Source organism: Marmota marmota, unplaced genomic scaffold, assembly GCF_001458135.2.
Source record: "Marmota marmota marmota unplaced genomic scaffold, marMar, whole genome shotgun sequence".
Lineage (NCBI taxonomy): Eukaryota > Metazoa > Chordata > Mammalia > Rodentia > Sciuridae > Marmota > Marmota marmota.
In genome coordinates this window covers 4501358-4517594 of record NW_025999944.1, presented here as the reverse complement: position 1 = coordinate 4517594, position 16237 = coordinate 4501358, and the positions used below count along the sequence as shown (strand labels likewise).

General features: G+C 43.5%; 1 protein-coding gene across 2 annotated transcripts in view; it reads right to left on the bottom strand.

Annotated features, from left to right (window-relative positions):
- Ebf2 (EBF transcription factor 2) overlaps nucleotides 1-16237 on the bottom strand; it is a 185190-nt gene that overhangs the window by 159075 nt on the left and 9878 nt on the right. The window contains exons 1-4 of one of the 2 annotated variants that reach the window (XM_048801560.1): nucleotides 15506-15602; nucleotides 15191-15246; nucleotides 14637-14752; nucleotides 8956-9024 (exon numbers count right to left, since the gene is read on the bottom strand). In XM_048801560.1, the coding sequence (XP_048657517.1) occupies nucleotides 8956-9024; nucleotides 14637-14752; nucleotides 15191-15238 (233 nt within the window). In that variant the 5' untranslated portion in view covers nucleotides 15239-15246; nucleotides 15506-15602. Of the gene's footprint in view, nucleotides 1-8955; nucleotides 9025-14636; nucleotides 14753-15190; nucleotides 15247-15505; nucleotides 15603-16237 lie in introns of those variants that run through there. The other variant, XM_048801561.1, reaches the window with a different exon arrangement.

Here is a 16237-nt window from a genome sequence, read left to right as displayed (position 1 = left end):
AAGGGAAGTAGGGGTGTGGAGAGGTGAGAAAATGACCTTTCACCTCCAGAGACTGAAACGGGGGTAGTTAGCGGGGAAAACGAACTTTCTAATAATAGATTCCTCACCTCCATTCCCTTTTCCAATCCATCCTCAAAGTTACCCTTCCCAAATGTCGGCCTGAGCGTGAAACTGCACTACACAACAGCCTTTCTGTCTTCCACTGCCAATAAAATAATGTCAAAGTATGTTTGCCTGGGCATAGGAAGACCCCCAAAATCTGATCCCAAATAATCTTTCCAAGCTCTCCTACCTCTTCACACTCGTCCATGCACCTCTAAACTGAGGGCAGGTTTAGGGAAATCCTTTCCTTTGCACTTGCCTTTCCCTACACACATTCCTCCTAGGATGCCCTTCGGCCCAGCTGCGCAACCAAGCTCCACCCATCACACCACCCACCTCTGCCAGGGTGGATGTCACCGCCACCCTTGGGATCTTCCAGAGCTCTCGTCTCTGCCTCTCATAGCACTCTGTGCATTGCACACCGCACCACAATGTGTCTGCACCTAAGAGCTTCACGTGTGGTCAATCTGATCGTCCCTCAGAGCACCTTGCAGAGTCCATGACGTCACAGGTCCTCCGTGAACATTTCCTAAACAAATAAGGGTTCATTCTGCTTCACAACCCTAGATATCTGTTCTTGGCACCGTTTTTTTTTTTTTCTTTTTAACCTATCTGCCCCTGGAGGCAAGATTGCTAAGCAGCTGTCAAATACAAACAGTTACAGGAAAATTCCTATATGTCTTGGCAGAGGACTCAGTCACCCAAACTCTCTGATGCTTGGCAGTCTGAGATTAATCTGCCAACTAATATTCACAGAGTGCCTATAATATCCACGCCATTGTATAGACATCGAGGGAGATGCAGGGATAATAATTGCTATCGCTTTTTTAAAAGCGTTTTTTTCTGTTATGCACCATGTCGGCAACTTACATATGTTAATGTATTTCAATCCAACCACTCAAGGGGAAAGGCAGTATTCTTAACACCATCGCCTAGCTCATCAGTATTGGAGTCAAATTTTAAATGACATATGGTGTCTGGTATCTAAGAATTATAATGTCGCTGGGAATATAAAGCAAACACAAATGGTAAAAAGATAATAATATCCATACATCCAAATAGGAGCGAGTATATGTGATAAATGTTAAACGAAGATACTTTGGCCACAAGAATTGATATCTGTGACGAGGCAGAACCCTAACCTGGGTCTGGAAAAAAAGAATAGGATTTACCTCGGCAGAGGGTTTGTTGTGGGTATCCCAGGTAGAAATGGAAAGTACAAAGTGAGAGGAGAGCAGATACTAGAGATTGATGTAATGGTCCAGGGCATTTGCAGAGGGAAAAAAAAAATGGTGGACCTAGAATATTGGAGCCTGTCTGCCAGCCACCCACCCTCAGAGCACGTTTCAGTTGGCAGTGATATTTATCTGCGTGGTTATTTAAGCTGTAGGCTCCAAGACAGTAGGGACAACGCTCTTATATTCCCTGATGTATTCACTGCCAGGAATTCATAAATACTCACTTAATAACTGAACGAACAAGCAATGACTGAGGGAAGGAGAGAGCGCCTGAACCCAGGTGTAGGCTGTTAAGCTAGTGAGCACCAACCTCCGAGCTCCGCAAGTCTAGGGAGACGGGTCACCAACAACAAGCATAATCCTTAAAATTATTCCAGGACCTGGGGTGCAGCTCAGCGGTAGAGCGCTTGCCTAGCAAGCACAAGGCCTGGGTTCCAGCCCGGCACCCCGCCCCCCCAAAAAAAACCACTAACTCAGCTGCAGAAATGAGCACAAACTTTGCAACACCACCTAGTTAATCATGAGGACATCCCTTCCTCAAAGGAAAGTGTGTTTCCTATTTCTCCTTGCCTCGGGCTGTCATCCAGTACAGGACTTTTTTAGTAAGAAAATCTAAACCCTCCCTGAGGGAATGGAATTTTCACTAAAAACAAAAACAAACAAACAAACAAAAACCCAGGGCCAGGCTTTCTCAGTTTTTTTACAGAACACTGGGTTCTACCCATTTTGGAGATGGGTACGGAGCCTGGGCAGAAGAGGCACAGGTAGTAATGGCGTCTACAGATTATTGATCAACAAGGATGACAATTAGTATGCCTGACACCCAAACCCAGCCCCACAGCTAGAATCAGAGAGACTAAAGCTGGAAGGTGACATAAAGGTCACCTATCAATCCAAGGAACTTCATTTTACAGACAGGGAAACTGAGGCTCAGACTTCTGTAACATTAGACAGCTACTGATATTCCACCAAACCTGTCACACAGTTGAATGGGACTTACTCAGTTTCAGAGTGAAGTGACACTCCAGAGCCGGCAATATACACCGTATCCTGAAAAACAGATCCCCTCTCCACTGACCCCACCAAGAGTTTTTTTCAAACAGGGAATTAAACCAGGAGGGTTTTACCACTGAGCTATACCCTCAAATCTTTTTTTAATAATTATTATGTTATGTTGAGACAGGATCTCACTAAGTTGTTTAGAGACTCACTAAGTTTCTGAGGCTGGCCTCAAACTTGTGATCCTCCTGCCTCTGCCTCCTGAATCACTGAGAGTATAGGCATGTACCACCAAGCCCTGCCCACCAGAGGTTCTTACATACCATGCTTGGCCAGGCCTTTCCACGTTCAAGAATTCTGAATTCTAAAAAGTTTTTCCCTTTGTCATAACAACATCTTTCTCTCTGTAACATCTACCCATTGACTAAATTCCAATTTCACTACTGAAATTGGCTAAGTGACCTGGGCTGAGTTACAGTTACCTAATTCCTTAACACTATTTTTTTCCCTCCCGATAAAATCGGGATTTTGATCAACCATTGAAGAGTAATTAAGAAGGCTATTTAATTAGCACAATTGCTAAGCACAATGCCCAGCACACAACAGGTGCCAATTAAATATTAGATAAATGTTTATTATTGGAGGAAGGTCACACTACCAATATATCTGGCTTGCCATACCTGAGAAAAAGGAGGGAGTGGTCACAGCCTGAGAACTGGCTCATGGCCTAGGACGCAGGAACATGCTGGGCTTTGCAGACCCCTACCTAGGGCTCAGTTCCAACTAGAACTACCTAGAACTCAGTATCCAAATCCGTCTCTGTGATGAAAGGAACAATGGGATTAAAGAAGAGTCTATTCTACAAATCAAGAATAGACCAATAAGAAATTCTCTTAATAAATTAACAAAAAGAAAAACTCCAAGTGCCCAGGACCGATGCAAACCCCTGGAGCTTTACTCCCCCAGTTATTTTCTAAAAGTTCTCATCCCACAAATAGCACTTGACTGGGGTTCAGTGATAACTCAAGAAAGAGGAACCACGCATGTGCTTTCAAGAAACAAGGAAATCTGTGAAGCACAGAGAGGTAGGAAAAGACCATGCCAAGTGGCAGGGAAGGGCCCAGAGAACACAGGAGCACAGCTGAGAGCAGCCAGCAAAGGTGTCCACCAAGACGGCGGCAGGGGAAAACATAAAAAAAAAAAAAAAAAAAAAAGTCACACCCATTAGGATGGCTACTATCAAAAAATCAATTACAAAAAATAACAAATCTGGGTGATGATATAGAGAAACTGGAACTCTGATTTGCGTCTTTGTTGGTGGGAATGTAAAATGCTGCAAACCACTTCGGAAAAGAGTAAGGTGGTTCCTCAAAAAGTTGAGAATAGAATTATCACATGATCCAGCTATTCTATTCCCAGGTAGCTCCCCAAAAGAATAAAAAATAGGGACTCAAAAACATATTTATACACCTATTTTCAGAGTAGCATCATTTCCCATACCAATAGGTCAAAACAACCTCAATGTCCATCACTGGATAAATGCATAAAAAAAAAATGTGGTCTAAACAGACAATGAAATAGTATCTCAGCCTTAAACAGGAAGGAAATTCTGACACATGCTACAACTTGGAGACACTTTGAGGATATTATGCTCAGTGAAATAAGCCAGTCACAAAAGGACAGAGTATATAATGCTACTTAACATGTGATTCAGAGACAGAATGGCAGATGCCAGGGGCTGTGGGAAGGAGGTAATGCGGAGTTGCTTAATGGGTAGTAGTTTCCATTTTGCAAGATAAAGAGTTCTATGAATGAATGGTAGTAACCAAGGCACAACAATGTGAATATAACTTAACATGAAACTTAAAAATAAGTAAGATGGTAAAATGATGTTATGCATATTTACTAGAATTTTTAAAAATTAACAATTAAAGGAAGAAATAGTCAGGAAAAGTTATGGGCAATTAAACTCCAGATATTTTTGAGAAAACCTTTTGAACAAGGATCACTCTGTTGTTCATTTGGCTTCTTGCAAAAGAAAATAAGCAAAACACATCAACACTAAATATGGTTCTCCCAGGAAAAGAAATCAGAAATATATGAGACAAATGTCCCAAGACAAAGACTGGGGTACTTAGCATGTGAGAAACAGATTGGGCCTGCCCACTTTATGGAAAATGCCCTACCAGGATTCCCATGGGCAGGGGCATCCCGCAAAGATCCAAGAGGAAATCTTGCCTTCTGTACCATCTGACTTTTATGGGGCTTTTGGAAGGACAGAATAATAGTGACCCTTCTTCTTCTCTCATGCCAGAGACTCCTTATAATCCCCTTTCTATCTGGGTATGGAACCACCATTTGACCCAGCTATCCCTCTCCTCAGTCTATACCCAAAAGACTTAAAAATGGCATACTGGGACACAGCCACATCAATGTTTATAGCACCACAATTCACAATAGCTAAACTGTGGAACCAACCTAGATGCCCTTCAGTGGGTGAATGGATTAAAAAAAATGTGGCATATATACACAATGGAATTTTACTCAGCAATAAAAGAGAATAAAATCATGGCACTTGCAGGTAAATGGATGGCATTGGAGAAGATAATGTCAAGTGAAGTTAGCCAGTCCCCAAAAACACAAATGCTGAATGTTTTCTCTGATATAAGGAGATTGACTCATAGTGGGGTAGGGAGGGGGAGCAAGGGAGGAATAGATGAATTCTAGATAGGGAAGAGGGGTGGGAGGGAAAGGGAGGGGACAGGGGATCAGCAAGGATGGTGGAATATAGTAGACATCGTTATCCAAAGTACATGTATAAAGACACAAATTGCTGTCAACATACTTTATATACAACCAGAGATATGAAAAATTGTGCTGTATACATGTAATAAGAATTATAATGCATTCCATTGTCATTTATTTTTTTAAAAAAATCAATAAAAAATTATCAAAAAAAAATTCCCTTTCTATGAACCACCAGGTTATCCTGAGAACCAGAAACCCAATGGACATTCAGAAGAAGCAACCCAACAGAGAAGAGAGTCTGCAGAAAGCTCAGGTGCTGGGGTACAGCTCAGGGGTAGAGTGCTTGCCTAGCATGTATGAGGCCCTGAGTTCAATCCCCAGCATTGCAATAAAGTAAAACTAAAATAAAAAAGTTGTACATGAATAAAGTTCAGCCCATGACAACTTGAGTTCAAGCTCCCCTCTGAAACCATAGTGGAAATCAGTGTGAGCCTTTTCATTTCCATTCACCTCACAGGTCTAATAGACAAGATTAGGCAGAAGACCATGCAAGGTTTTGTTGGTTTTTCTGTTTGTTTCATCACAATCTGCCTTGCATTTTTTTCCTAGATAGGAACTTTTGATTTTTTTTTCCCCAAAAATTAACAAGCCCTACCTGTGCCCCCTTCCCACAGTTTGACATAGAAGGGGGCTACTGCTGGGGACTGTGGATTGCTGCCGGGCTCTGTCATGGCCTGGCCTATTGCAGAGGGATGGATTTGCCCAAGAGACAAAAGCATGCAATCAGGCAAGGTGTCATTTAGCAGGAGGAAAATAAAAACACTCCAAGTTTGGGGCTAGGTCTTGGGACATGAAGAACTCTGTCTCTGAAGGTCAGTCCCCTATAGTAAACATCCATGGTTGTCAACCAAGGTGCCACAAGGTGGTAAAAGCTATCTTTAATGTTTCATGCAGCCTATTGGAACCTGGATACCTGCAGAGACATGGTCATACAGGTTCCTTGAAAAGTCATGTGACTGTGTTGAAACTGAGGTCTCTCACGCGGCTGTGGCCATGCCGGTTTTGTCATTCTGATCAAATTCTGACTGGCCATCGATAATGTCAATGACATACCTGAGATGAGATTTCCCCCCCCCCATTTTGTTATATGTCTTTAATTAATTTTTTAAAAAGGGAATTATATCTCATTAACATTCATCCATTGCAGTTTGAAAGGCAAAATCTTGCAAGACCCTACGTTCACGAAGGCAGAAATAAAAGGATCCTTAGGGGTGAAAAGTTTGGGAAGCACCCCTGAGTCTCCCCTCCTCCTCCACAGACATGCACAATTCCAAGGGAATAGACGGGCTTCCCTTGAGCCAGAATGGAGCAAGCCTGTTAAGTGAGGAGACTCGAAGAGAGACGGTGTAAATTAACTGCATCTGGTGAGGTGGGGTGAGAAGGGGGAGGAGATAATTAGTTGACATTATAGGAACGAGGGCAAAGAAGAGCGTTCTATATTTACTCAGAGGAAATCTGAAATAGACTACTTTGCACCCATTTGGTGCTCCGTGAGGGATCGTGTGGCAGATGTTGAACCCAGGGACCAGAAGAACAGATCAGCCAAACCCCTGGGTGATGGAGGCGTCCCTCCCACAAACAGAAACCTGACTTCCTGCCCCTTTGCTTCTGAAAATGAAGGCGAGAAGGCGAAGGCATGCCAAAGAGACATCCGGGAGCAATGAGACAAGGCTGTGGTCAGGGAACAATATCTCCACACAAAAGCCTGACAGTAAGGAAGGTGAACAAATGTGTGGTTTATAATAAAATGAGTTCTCTTAAAATTCAATCCTGGCCAGTTTATGGTACCCCTTGGTAGGTACGTTCCACATGTAGACGGGTAACATTTCGGAAGTAACACATATTTCAAGTGATGCAGAGGCATCACTGGGTAGTTTTATTGTACATATAACAGTAAAAAATAAATGCCACAGTCACATAAAACTCCAGAACACAGCCAAGATACAGTTTCCACCTTGTTGGATGAATTGAAGGCATTCCAGCACACACTATAAAAGCACCTACTATGAAATCTTTTCTCTCCATAGATGCAAAGAACCGCTTTCTTGGGTGCCTGTAACATGTGTATCGCCTCAGAGGAAAATATAAGCATGTCCAGCTGTCTCCATGGGCACAGGTGACATGTAGTTCTTTAAAGACCTGCTGCTCAGTACAGATCATTAGGCTGTGTGCTCGGAAGATGTAAGGTGCGGGCTAGCACTTACAGGTTTGCAAACACTTCTAAAACTGGTTTATGGGGTGTTTATTATAAGAAAAGATGTAACAATCATGAGGTTAGGGCACCGTCTTGAAAGAGGTGCCAGAGGGAGTGGGGAAGACTAGATGAAGAGCCACAAGCTCACTCTACATGCTGGAAAGGAAAGGGCCAGCCTCCAGCCGCCCTCCAGCTCCCCCGGAGGATCCCAAGGACATCCTGGGAAGTAGAAAACGATGCAATGTGCTATCAGCAGATCCAACTCATCAGGCAGGACAGGGAGCGAGGAGGAGGCTGTGGCCATGGAGGGTCACGAGCCCAGCAGTAAACACAGCTGTGTTCTCGTGTTGGCTCTGCTGCGGCCAAGTCGTGCCACCACTCTTGGGCTCAGTTTTTTCAACTATAAAGTAAAAGACGAATGACCCCAAACAGTCCTTATAAGTCTGTATACTTAAGCTTTTCTGCACTTCCAGAAATACTCAAGGAAACCCCAGTCGGCTCCATCAAATGGCAAAAGCTCCATACATATCCGACAGTTTCTATTTGCCTATTGTCCTCTTTCAGGCATCAGCCACCACTGCAAAGCTGCCATTGAGATTTTGGTCACCTCCCAGCAGCACCCTTGGGCCTGTCACTACATACACTGCTGCAGAACAGAGATGCTGAGGGTTTTGTCCAAGGTCAGAAGCTAGGACAGGACCAGAATCCTGGCTTCCTCAATTCCTACAGCTATGCTATACTTTCCACGAGGAAACCAAGCTGGCTTTCTGGGAAGAACGCCAGAGGTTCCATTCTCCCAACTGAGAATTCATTGGAATATTGGAATAACAACTTTGGAGACTGTGGTCTCTCCAATCCATTTCAGGACCTGGCTAGAAACATGAAAACCCAGAGAAAGAAGCAATGGGGAATTATTCCGTTTTTTAACGAAAGAGAAAAAATTAGGGGTGGGAATATGGGGTTTCTTAAAAATTACATGATTGCTGGAAGTTAATTTGGTATTTTTTTTTCGTTGGTTTGTGAGTTCTGTTTCCAATCACAAAAACAGACAGCTGAGGATGCCTAAATCACATCTCAGTGAATTTGCATCTTGTCCCAAAGAATCTTTCCCACTCTGATATGTCAGAGACCCCAGAACGTGGTCCTCTGTGGTGGAAGAGAATCTTCCTCAGTGCAAGAGAGAACTTGTCATAAGCCCCTACACTGAAGTCTAAATGCCTGGGCTTCAAGCTCCACGGTCACTAAGCATGGAAAAGGATGCCACTTAACATGGGGTGCACTGCCTCTTCTAGAAAACAGACAGAGGCCATACCCTGCCAGTACAGATGGTAGCCTGTCCCCTCCTTTACCATATACACTCCTTGTTAGGCTGAAGTCATTGCACCTGGAAAAGAATCCGGCGGAGATTTAGAGATGTGTGTTCTAAAAGGAAGGTCAAGACTCCTTCCGGAGGAAGCCAACCAGCAAGAGGACACCCTTGCTATTGTACCAACTAAATGCCTTGGAGAGAACATGAACACAGCCTTCCAGGACAGCACAAATGGTCAGTACTCAGGGTCGAGACTCGTGAAGGAAAGAAACCAAATATGATCTACAAGTCCGGTGTTCCCCTACCTGTCGATGATGACAGGGTCTGAAGGAGTCTCGTTTCGGTTTCCACAGCTTTTCTTTTCACAACATCGACTGTAGATGGGGAGGAAAGCAAGAGAGTAAAAGAATCTTGTTATATATTTTAAAAAATAGTTCATTGAGCATACAAAGGTGAGAATGTTCACAAAAAATGAACGTGTCCAAGGTGACCATGTTTTATTTAAAAAAAAAAAAGAAAGAAAGAAAGAAAGAAAGGAAAAACTTGAACCTGGACCTGAAGCCAAAAACATATTCAAAATACGATCATTCACATATTCTCACTCTGGGACTTACGAGCTGGCTAATCCGCCACAAATCACAACTTTCCCAAGAGCTGTATTTGTAACTGAACCACGGATGGTTGGATTTTAAGTTCTCCAAGGTCTCTTCCAGGCTGGTGTTCAATGATTTTATGATTGCATATATTAGTTCTTTTTTATCCCAATAAATATTTGGAGAAAGCAGAAGAAAAATGTATTAAATAAACCACAAGCAGGGCTAGGGATTAGCTCAGAAGTAGAGCACTTGCCTAGCATATTTGAGACCCTAAGTTTGGTTTCCAGTATCACACACCCACCAAAAAAATAGACCATGAGTTGCTGTTTGGATGATCATAAATCTTACTGATATAACACCTTTCTCTAGAGAAGTTGGTGTGCTTTGTGAACAATTTATTCATTCATTCATTTCCATCATTTCCCAAAGACAAAGGAAGAAGAGCAGAACTCTGGTGGACATTTCTACATTAGAAGAAAATGAGGCAGGGAGCCGGGGTACAGTCTCTCCAATAATTTTTACCAGAACAGAAATGGAACTTGACCAGATGTCAGTCCCATCCTAAAAACGATTTCCCAACACTTCCCCCTTGCAAAGTGCTGGGGACCTGGGTGATCCATCAATATTGAGAGAGGAAGACAGAAGAGGATCCCCTAAACCAGTTAGAACAGAAGAAAGAATCCAAAAGGACCTGAGAGAGAGCAAAATTCTCCAATCCAAAGTATCTGCTCAAAATACAGAGACAAATCTGAGAAAGGAATGAACGCCACACTGCCCACCTGCAACTATAGCTTATTAGGGCCTCAGACCTTAGAATACCTATTGGCTCATTTCAGATGCATTATCCACTATCAACTGTAGTTGATTTAGGGTGGAACCTCAATGTGGCTTACAAGAAAACCATGGTCACCCAAATCAGGTGGAGAATACGTCTAAAATTAACAATAACCCAGGTACCCATGACTGCTGCCTTTCCCAGGCTGGATCCTCTGTAGCTTAGGGTTGTGTAGTGCTGTAGAAAAATTGCTGACCAGGGAATCAGAGCTCTGGCATCTAACTCCTCACTAACCAGTTGCATGAATTTAGTCAGATCTCTAATCCCTCTGAGCTTATGAAGAAAGAAAATGAAAATGTTGGATTAGGTTATCTCTAGAGTCCCTTCTAGCTTTACATGTAGGAGGCTATGGAATTCCTTGAGCACCCTTGGAAACCGATGGGGTAAGGAAAAATGGGGAGCCCTATGGCAGCCAGGACCCAAAGGCCAGCCCCAGGCCAGTCACCGATTTGCTTTGTGGCTCTCTTTGGGACTTCCAGCCTCTCTGATCCTCCACAGAATCAAACATAAACAAACAAATCAATATTTCAAAACTTTTCAAGCACATCTTTCTCATTCAGGGATGCGTGATTTAGTTAGTAAACAATTCTACCACCTTTAGAAAGTAAAACACACCTGAAGGAAGCCAAAACATTTCCAGCAAATGGGCTCAATGAGGTTTTAAGAAATTTAATCAAATTAGTAGAAAGTAAAAGAAAATTTGTCTCGACTTTCCTAAATACCAGAGTTCGCCATTGGGACTTTCTGAAATAATATTTGGCCTTTGAAATTATATTAGGTCTTAACTTTTAAAATTTCAATCTATCCCAAGATTAACACCAATAAAAATGCTGGCCAGCTGCACTCCCACCCCCCAGAGCCCTTGTCTCTCCTCCCAACCCCCACCCATTTCCGGCTCCCACCTCTCGGGGATCCTGGAGCATTGCTTATGTCAGTGTATACCTTAGCAGCTCAAGGCAAACCACTTTTCTAGCAACACAATTTCAAAAGACCCATACATGCTAGTTACCGAAAGGCCTTCAAGCCAGACTCTCCTTTGACATCACCAGCTTGTCAACCTAACCCCAAATATGTGTGCAATGCGGGTACAATTTAATTACACGAGCACACACTGTCAGAATGTGCCAGTCTGTTCGGTTTGGGCAGGAATGATTCTGAGGAGGCCAAGTAAGTTTGCAAAATTGCTCAGCTGAATTCAGCTGCTTTCCATGGGGATTTCCTCTGGCGGAAAAGAAAAACAGATAAAAATGTAACCCTGGTGCCAGCGAAATACAAAGTGGAGAACCAACTCAGGGAAATAAATGATACGCAAAGGGAGAACGCAGGGAAACTTGAGGACCCCATCCTCTATTTTCCAACAGTAACATATTTAAATATAATCACTAATGTTAATATGTAGCACAGAAAAAGATGACACAGATGGTTACTTGGCTATTGAACTACAATGATAGTAAAAGCATAAAAATACCCGATCCCCAGAACCACACCAAAAAAAAGTACAAAAGTAATAGGATCTGTTATATTTGCCCTATTTGATCCCCTCTTAAAACTTCTAAGTTAGTCAAAGCAAAGCCCTTTTCTCTTTAAGAAAAGTTCTCATTAATATGTTTTACTTGTTCTTTATTTTGTTCCTTAAGTGACATGCGGTTCTCAGGTCAGCATTATTAATAACACAAGCAGAGAGACAAGGAGAACCCATGATGTTTAGGAAACCACACTCTGCAAACAATGTGGATCTGGGGTCCCTGAATTAACCTAGATGACAAACTCAACCCTGCCTTCCCTTTGCTCTAGAGGCATAGCCAGAACAGTCAACTTTGGGCTCAGCTCTTTGAGTTAAAGGGCTCTTAAGGTTCATTTCCAACCTTCAAGTCACTAAGGTTCCGGAGAAGTGTTTCCTTTCACTGACAATGACTGTAAAATAGGAAAATGAACGAATAAATAAATAAATAAAGGAAGGAAGCAAGCAGAGAAGAGGAAACTGAACTTGGCAATAGGTTGCAATTGTGTTTCGAACTACCCCAGAGGGGTTGGGGGGCTCCTCTTTGCTAAAGAATGAAATGAAAGCTGGTTCTCTGTGTCTCTGTCTGGCTTGTTTTGTTTTATTTTATTCTAGTACTCATTTGGAGACCCTTCTACTTGAAACACTCTCAATTTGCTTACAGGCCCCTTTCCTCCTCCCCATCTCCACATGGTGTCTTTGAAGAGGTTAAGAGGAAGAATAAGTCAAGCTGGGGGGGTGGGAGGTGGGAGAATATGAAAAAAAAAAAAATTATCATGAACCAGAATCTCACCTGCATTTTTCAGAAAGAGAAAAAAGAAAAAGATTTAAAAAAAAAATGTCTAGGGAAGAAAAAAAGAAGCACCCCAACCCTGGACAGAGGGTGTCCAGTAAGCCCTATGGCTCTTGATAAGTGTCTAAATTCACACCATCTGGCCGATAAAGACACTGGCCCCACTGCCTGGCTGGCCCATATGATTAGGGCCCTGTCTAGCCTGCGCCTTGTGGCGAAAAGTCACAGCTGTGGGGTTTGCTAGCGCTCAATACAACTCTGTTATTAGCCAGCTATAGGCCTTGAGACGACTTCTGTTCAAATTATAATATCTTTTAACCCTCTGAGCATTGAGGGCACAGGGGTGGCTGGCAGCAGCATAACAACTAGATTTCTCCTTGCTAATAATTGGCAAAATGAACTAAAAGCAAAGCAGAGAATGGGGAGGAAGAAGTTATTCCTAAACAGATTTATTTTTGTCCCTTTGCTTGTTCCTCCTAAATAATAATAATAGTAAAAATAATAAAGTTAAACACCAATTTAGAAACATTTTACTAAAGATTATAGGATTATGGGACATAAAATCATTCCAGCAAGTGCCCAGGTATGCAGCATAACATGGGGCAAATGAAATGAAGTATGTGCAATAATCATTGAGAAACAAGGATATCTGATCCATCTCCCCAGTGTTGACTGCTGTAACCAGCTGGTAAACTGTGGGAGAAGGAACTTGCTCCCATACCTGAGAATCAGCTAGCTCTAACTGACAGATTGAAAGAAAGCTTCCCTTTCAGATACATCTAATACTTGCCTTCACTTACCTTCGCCCAACACAGACACACACACACACACACACACACACATACACACACATACATACACACACACACGAGACAGGACCCATCCAATGGATCATCTATTTGCCCATAATTAATATTTGTTTTAAATTCTAGTTTGGGAAGAAAATAGCAGAGCACCCTCCCGGTCTCCAATGCAGAGAAGTTACAGTACATTAAATTTTTATATTGTGTTACTAATGCAGACTAAACCAGAGGCTTTAAAAATTGATGCTGCTACTTAAACAGCATAAAATGAGGAGGATTTGATTGGGCTTAAAAATAAAAATGTCAGCCTCCACTACAGCTGGATGGGGGGTGCGAGTATTATGGAAAGGGATAGGTATAATTCATTAGGCAACAGGTTATTTTGGTGGTTTTGTTTTCTTTTCTTTTAAGAAGGTTATCTCGCTCCAGACAAAGACATTTAAAAGTGTAGAGAAGAATAAAAATCCTCTTTGACTTGCCAACCAAATTATAGCATTCTGCCTATTAAAGTATTGCATACAAGTACATCTTGAAGTTTTATTTTCTTTCTGAACAAATTTATGAAGGGGCCCTGGGATAATGGAATATCTATCTTCTTACTTCATCACCCAACTCTTCACCAAGCAATTCAGTAAGGGAACCTCAGTCCCCCTCAGATCAGACAGAGTCAAACTTTGTATTTAACAAATTTGTTTTCCTAATACTTGGTCAAAACCAAAACAAACATGTCCAATTTTTATGATTTCTCTCTGACTGGGTTGAGGAGGGAGATGGGGCTTCAGGGAGCTGCCCATAAAATAGTCCATAGTAAATCAGATGGCCTGTGATTGCCCAAACCTAGCAAGTCTGGAGGTAGGAACCATTTACTGCAAGAGCAGGCTGAGGGGGGAGAATGAAGGTTTTCCCTCCAATCAGATTTTGGAGGAGAGAAAACGCTGTAAAGAATGGAGTTCTAAATATTTTAAATAAAATAACCATGTTCTTCCCAGAATTTCCTTTGTATATCCTTTCTATTTGCAGTGGGATCCTCAACATCTAGCCCAATACACCTGCAAACACTAGGCAAAAAAAAAAAAAAAGATTCAAAAAACATTTGTAGGCAAGGCAGGTATCCAGCAGAGCAGGCCTCCAGCAGAGAAGTTCAGGGAAAGTCCTAATCCCCAAAGTCCATCACAAACCCCGCTTGGGCGGCCCATCTCCTTCCGTCCTGCCTAAGGTGGACAGCGAGACTTTCCACTGGGCCCGAGAAACTCCGGCAACACCAGGCATTTGGAACCTTGAATCTTCTGGTTTGCTTTCCTCTCAAAAACTGACCTTAAAAGGGATGAGGGTCCTAGAGAATCTGCCCCAGGCATGTCCACCGGGAGCCTTCGCTCCCGCAAGTTAGTCCGGGAAGCCAGGGAGCCAGGCAGGTTAGCCGTCTGTCTAGTCCAGCCCCAAGGAGAAGGTGGCTCTTACCTGCACATCACCTCATGTGTCAGAAGAACTCGGCACATCTCAGGATTCTTATTCTGTCCCTCGTAAGCTATAGGCTGAGAATTGTGCAGGGACAGGAAGGGAAGACATGTAGCCAGCTGGATAGAAATACAAACAAAGAGGGGACTTTAGAACAAGAACAAAATTCTCACCCTCTCACTACCTGCTACCCCATTAGCAGTTTCTGCCTACAGGGGAACCTGAGAAGTTACCTGTTACCTCAGCTGAAGAAATAACAAAAGTGTGCCCCATAGTTCTTTGCGAAAAGGAATGTTTGGGGGTCTGAATCTCCCAATTGTGTCCTCTCTTTATCCCTTTGCTCTCCTCCCCTTGCCCCCAGCATCTCCAAAACCAGATAGACACAGAACATTGGAGAGAGAGGGGAAAAGAAGTGTTCCCAGAGTGGACAAGGTGGTATGGAAGGAAGTTAGAAGTTTGACCCAAGAAATCATGCAGGAGGGTAGAAGTCAGAGATAAGCTGGGGAGTTGGGGGCCAGAGACAGATGAATAGGAGCCAAGTGGCCCATTGGGCTCACCTGCTTGGTCACTGAGTCGATGAGCCTGACATAGAGGTCCCGCTCCATGCGGACACCTACAGGAAGGGGGAGACCAGCAGGAATCAAGGACTGCAGAGCCCACTCTCCCACACCCAAACCCTTCCCTGCCCTGGGGTGGAAGCCCAGGCTGAGCTGTCCAGGAGGCAAAGACCTCTAATCCCCAGCCCCAAGCAAACCTCCCACAGCCTTATGCTCCCAAATCTGTCTGCCAGTCATCTAGGCAATGCCTTCCAGGAAAGCTAGATGTGCTAGGTACTCTGCTGGCTACCAGGTGCCAGCCGATAGGATGCTCACCATTGCTGTACAGGAGCTGTAACTTGTAGTGGGTGCCATTGTTGGTCTTCTCATTGCCTTGTTCCTGAAAAGATGGAAGGCATTCGATTCCCAGGTATTTCAGTCCCCCAAAATGAGGGAAACAGGAAAGAGTGCTTCCTTATACCACCTCCCACCACTTTGAACAACCCTCTTGTCCAGCCCTGGGTCAAAGGGCAAGAGCCCCTGCCTACCGCTGACTATCTCCAAGGCTTGCCAAGCGGCAGGGGAGATAACCCAACACCACAGCAAGGCTGTCTTTAGGAAGGCCCCACCAACCCATCTGGTCTATCTGTCCTTAGGAAGCCCTGAGGCTTCTCTCTGCAGAAGGGTGAAGCGACCTGTCATTTAAAAGGGCAGAAATACGCCCTACTCCCCTGAAACCTCAGCACCAAGGCCCAGAGCTCAGGGACCAACTGATTCCCAGGTTCAAGTGGGAACTTAACTTTATAGTTCAGGTGGCACAGCTGAGGAAACTGAGGCCCAAAGAGGGCAAGAGATCTCCTTCTGGTCACATATCAGTTTAGGTTGACTGCCCTCTATTTGAGATCAAATCCAGTCCCCAAATCCGGACTTGAGTTCAAACAAGGTGCTGCCTTGGGGAGTGGAAGAGAAAGCTTCCGTGCCTGGGAGATGGGTCAAGGCTGGGCTGTGAGTTTCCACCATAGGACTGATTCAACCCACCCTGGTCGACCTGGCAGGTGAAAATAATGA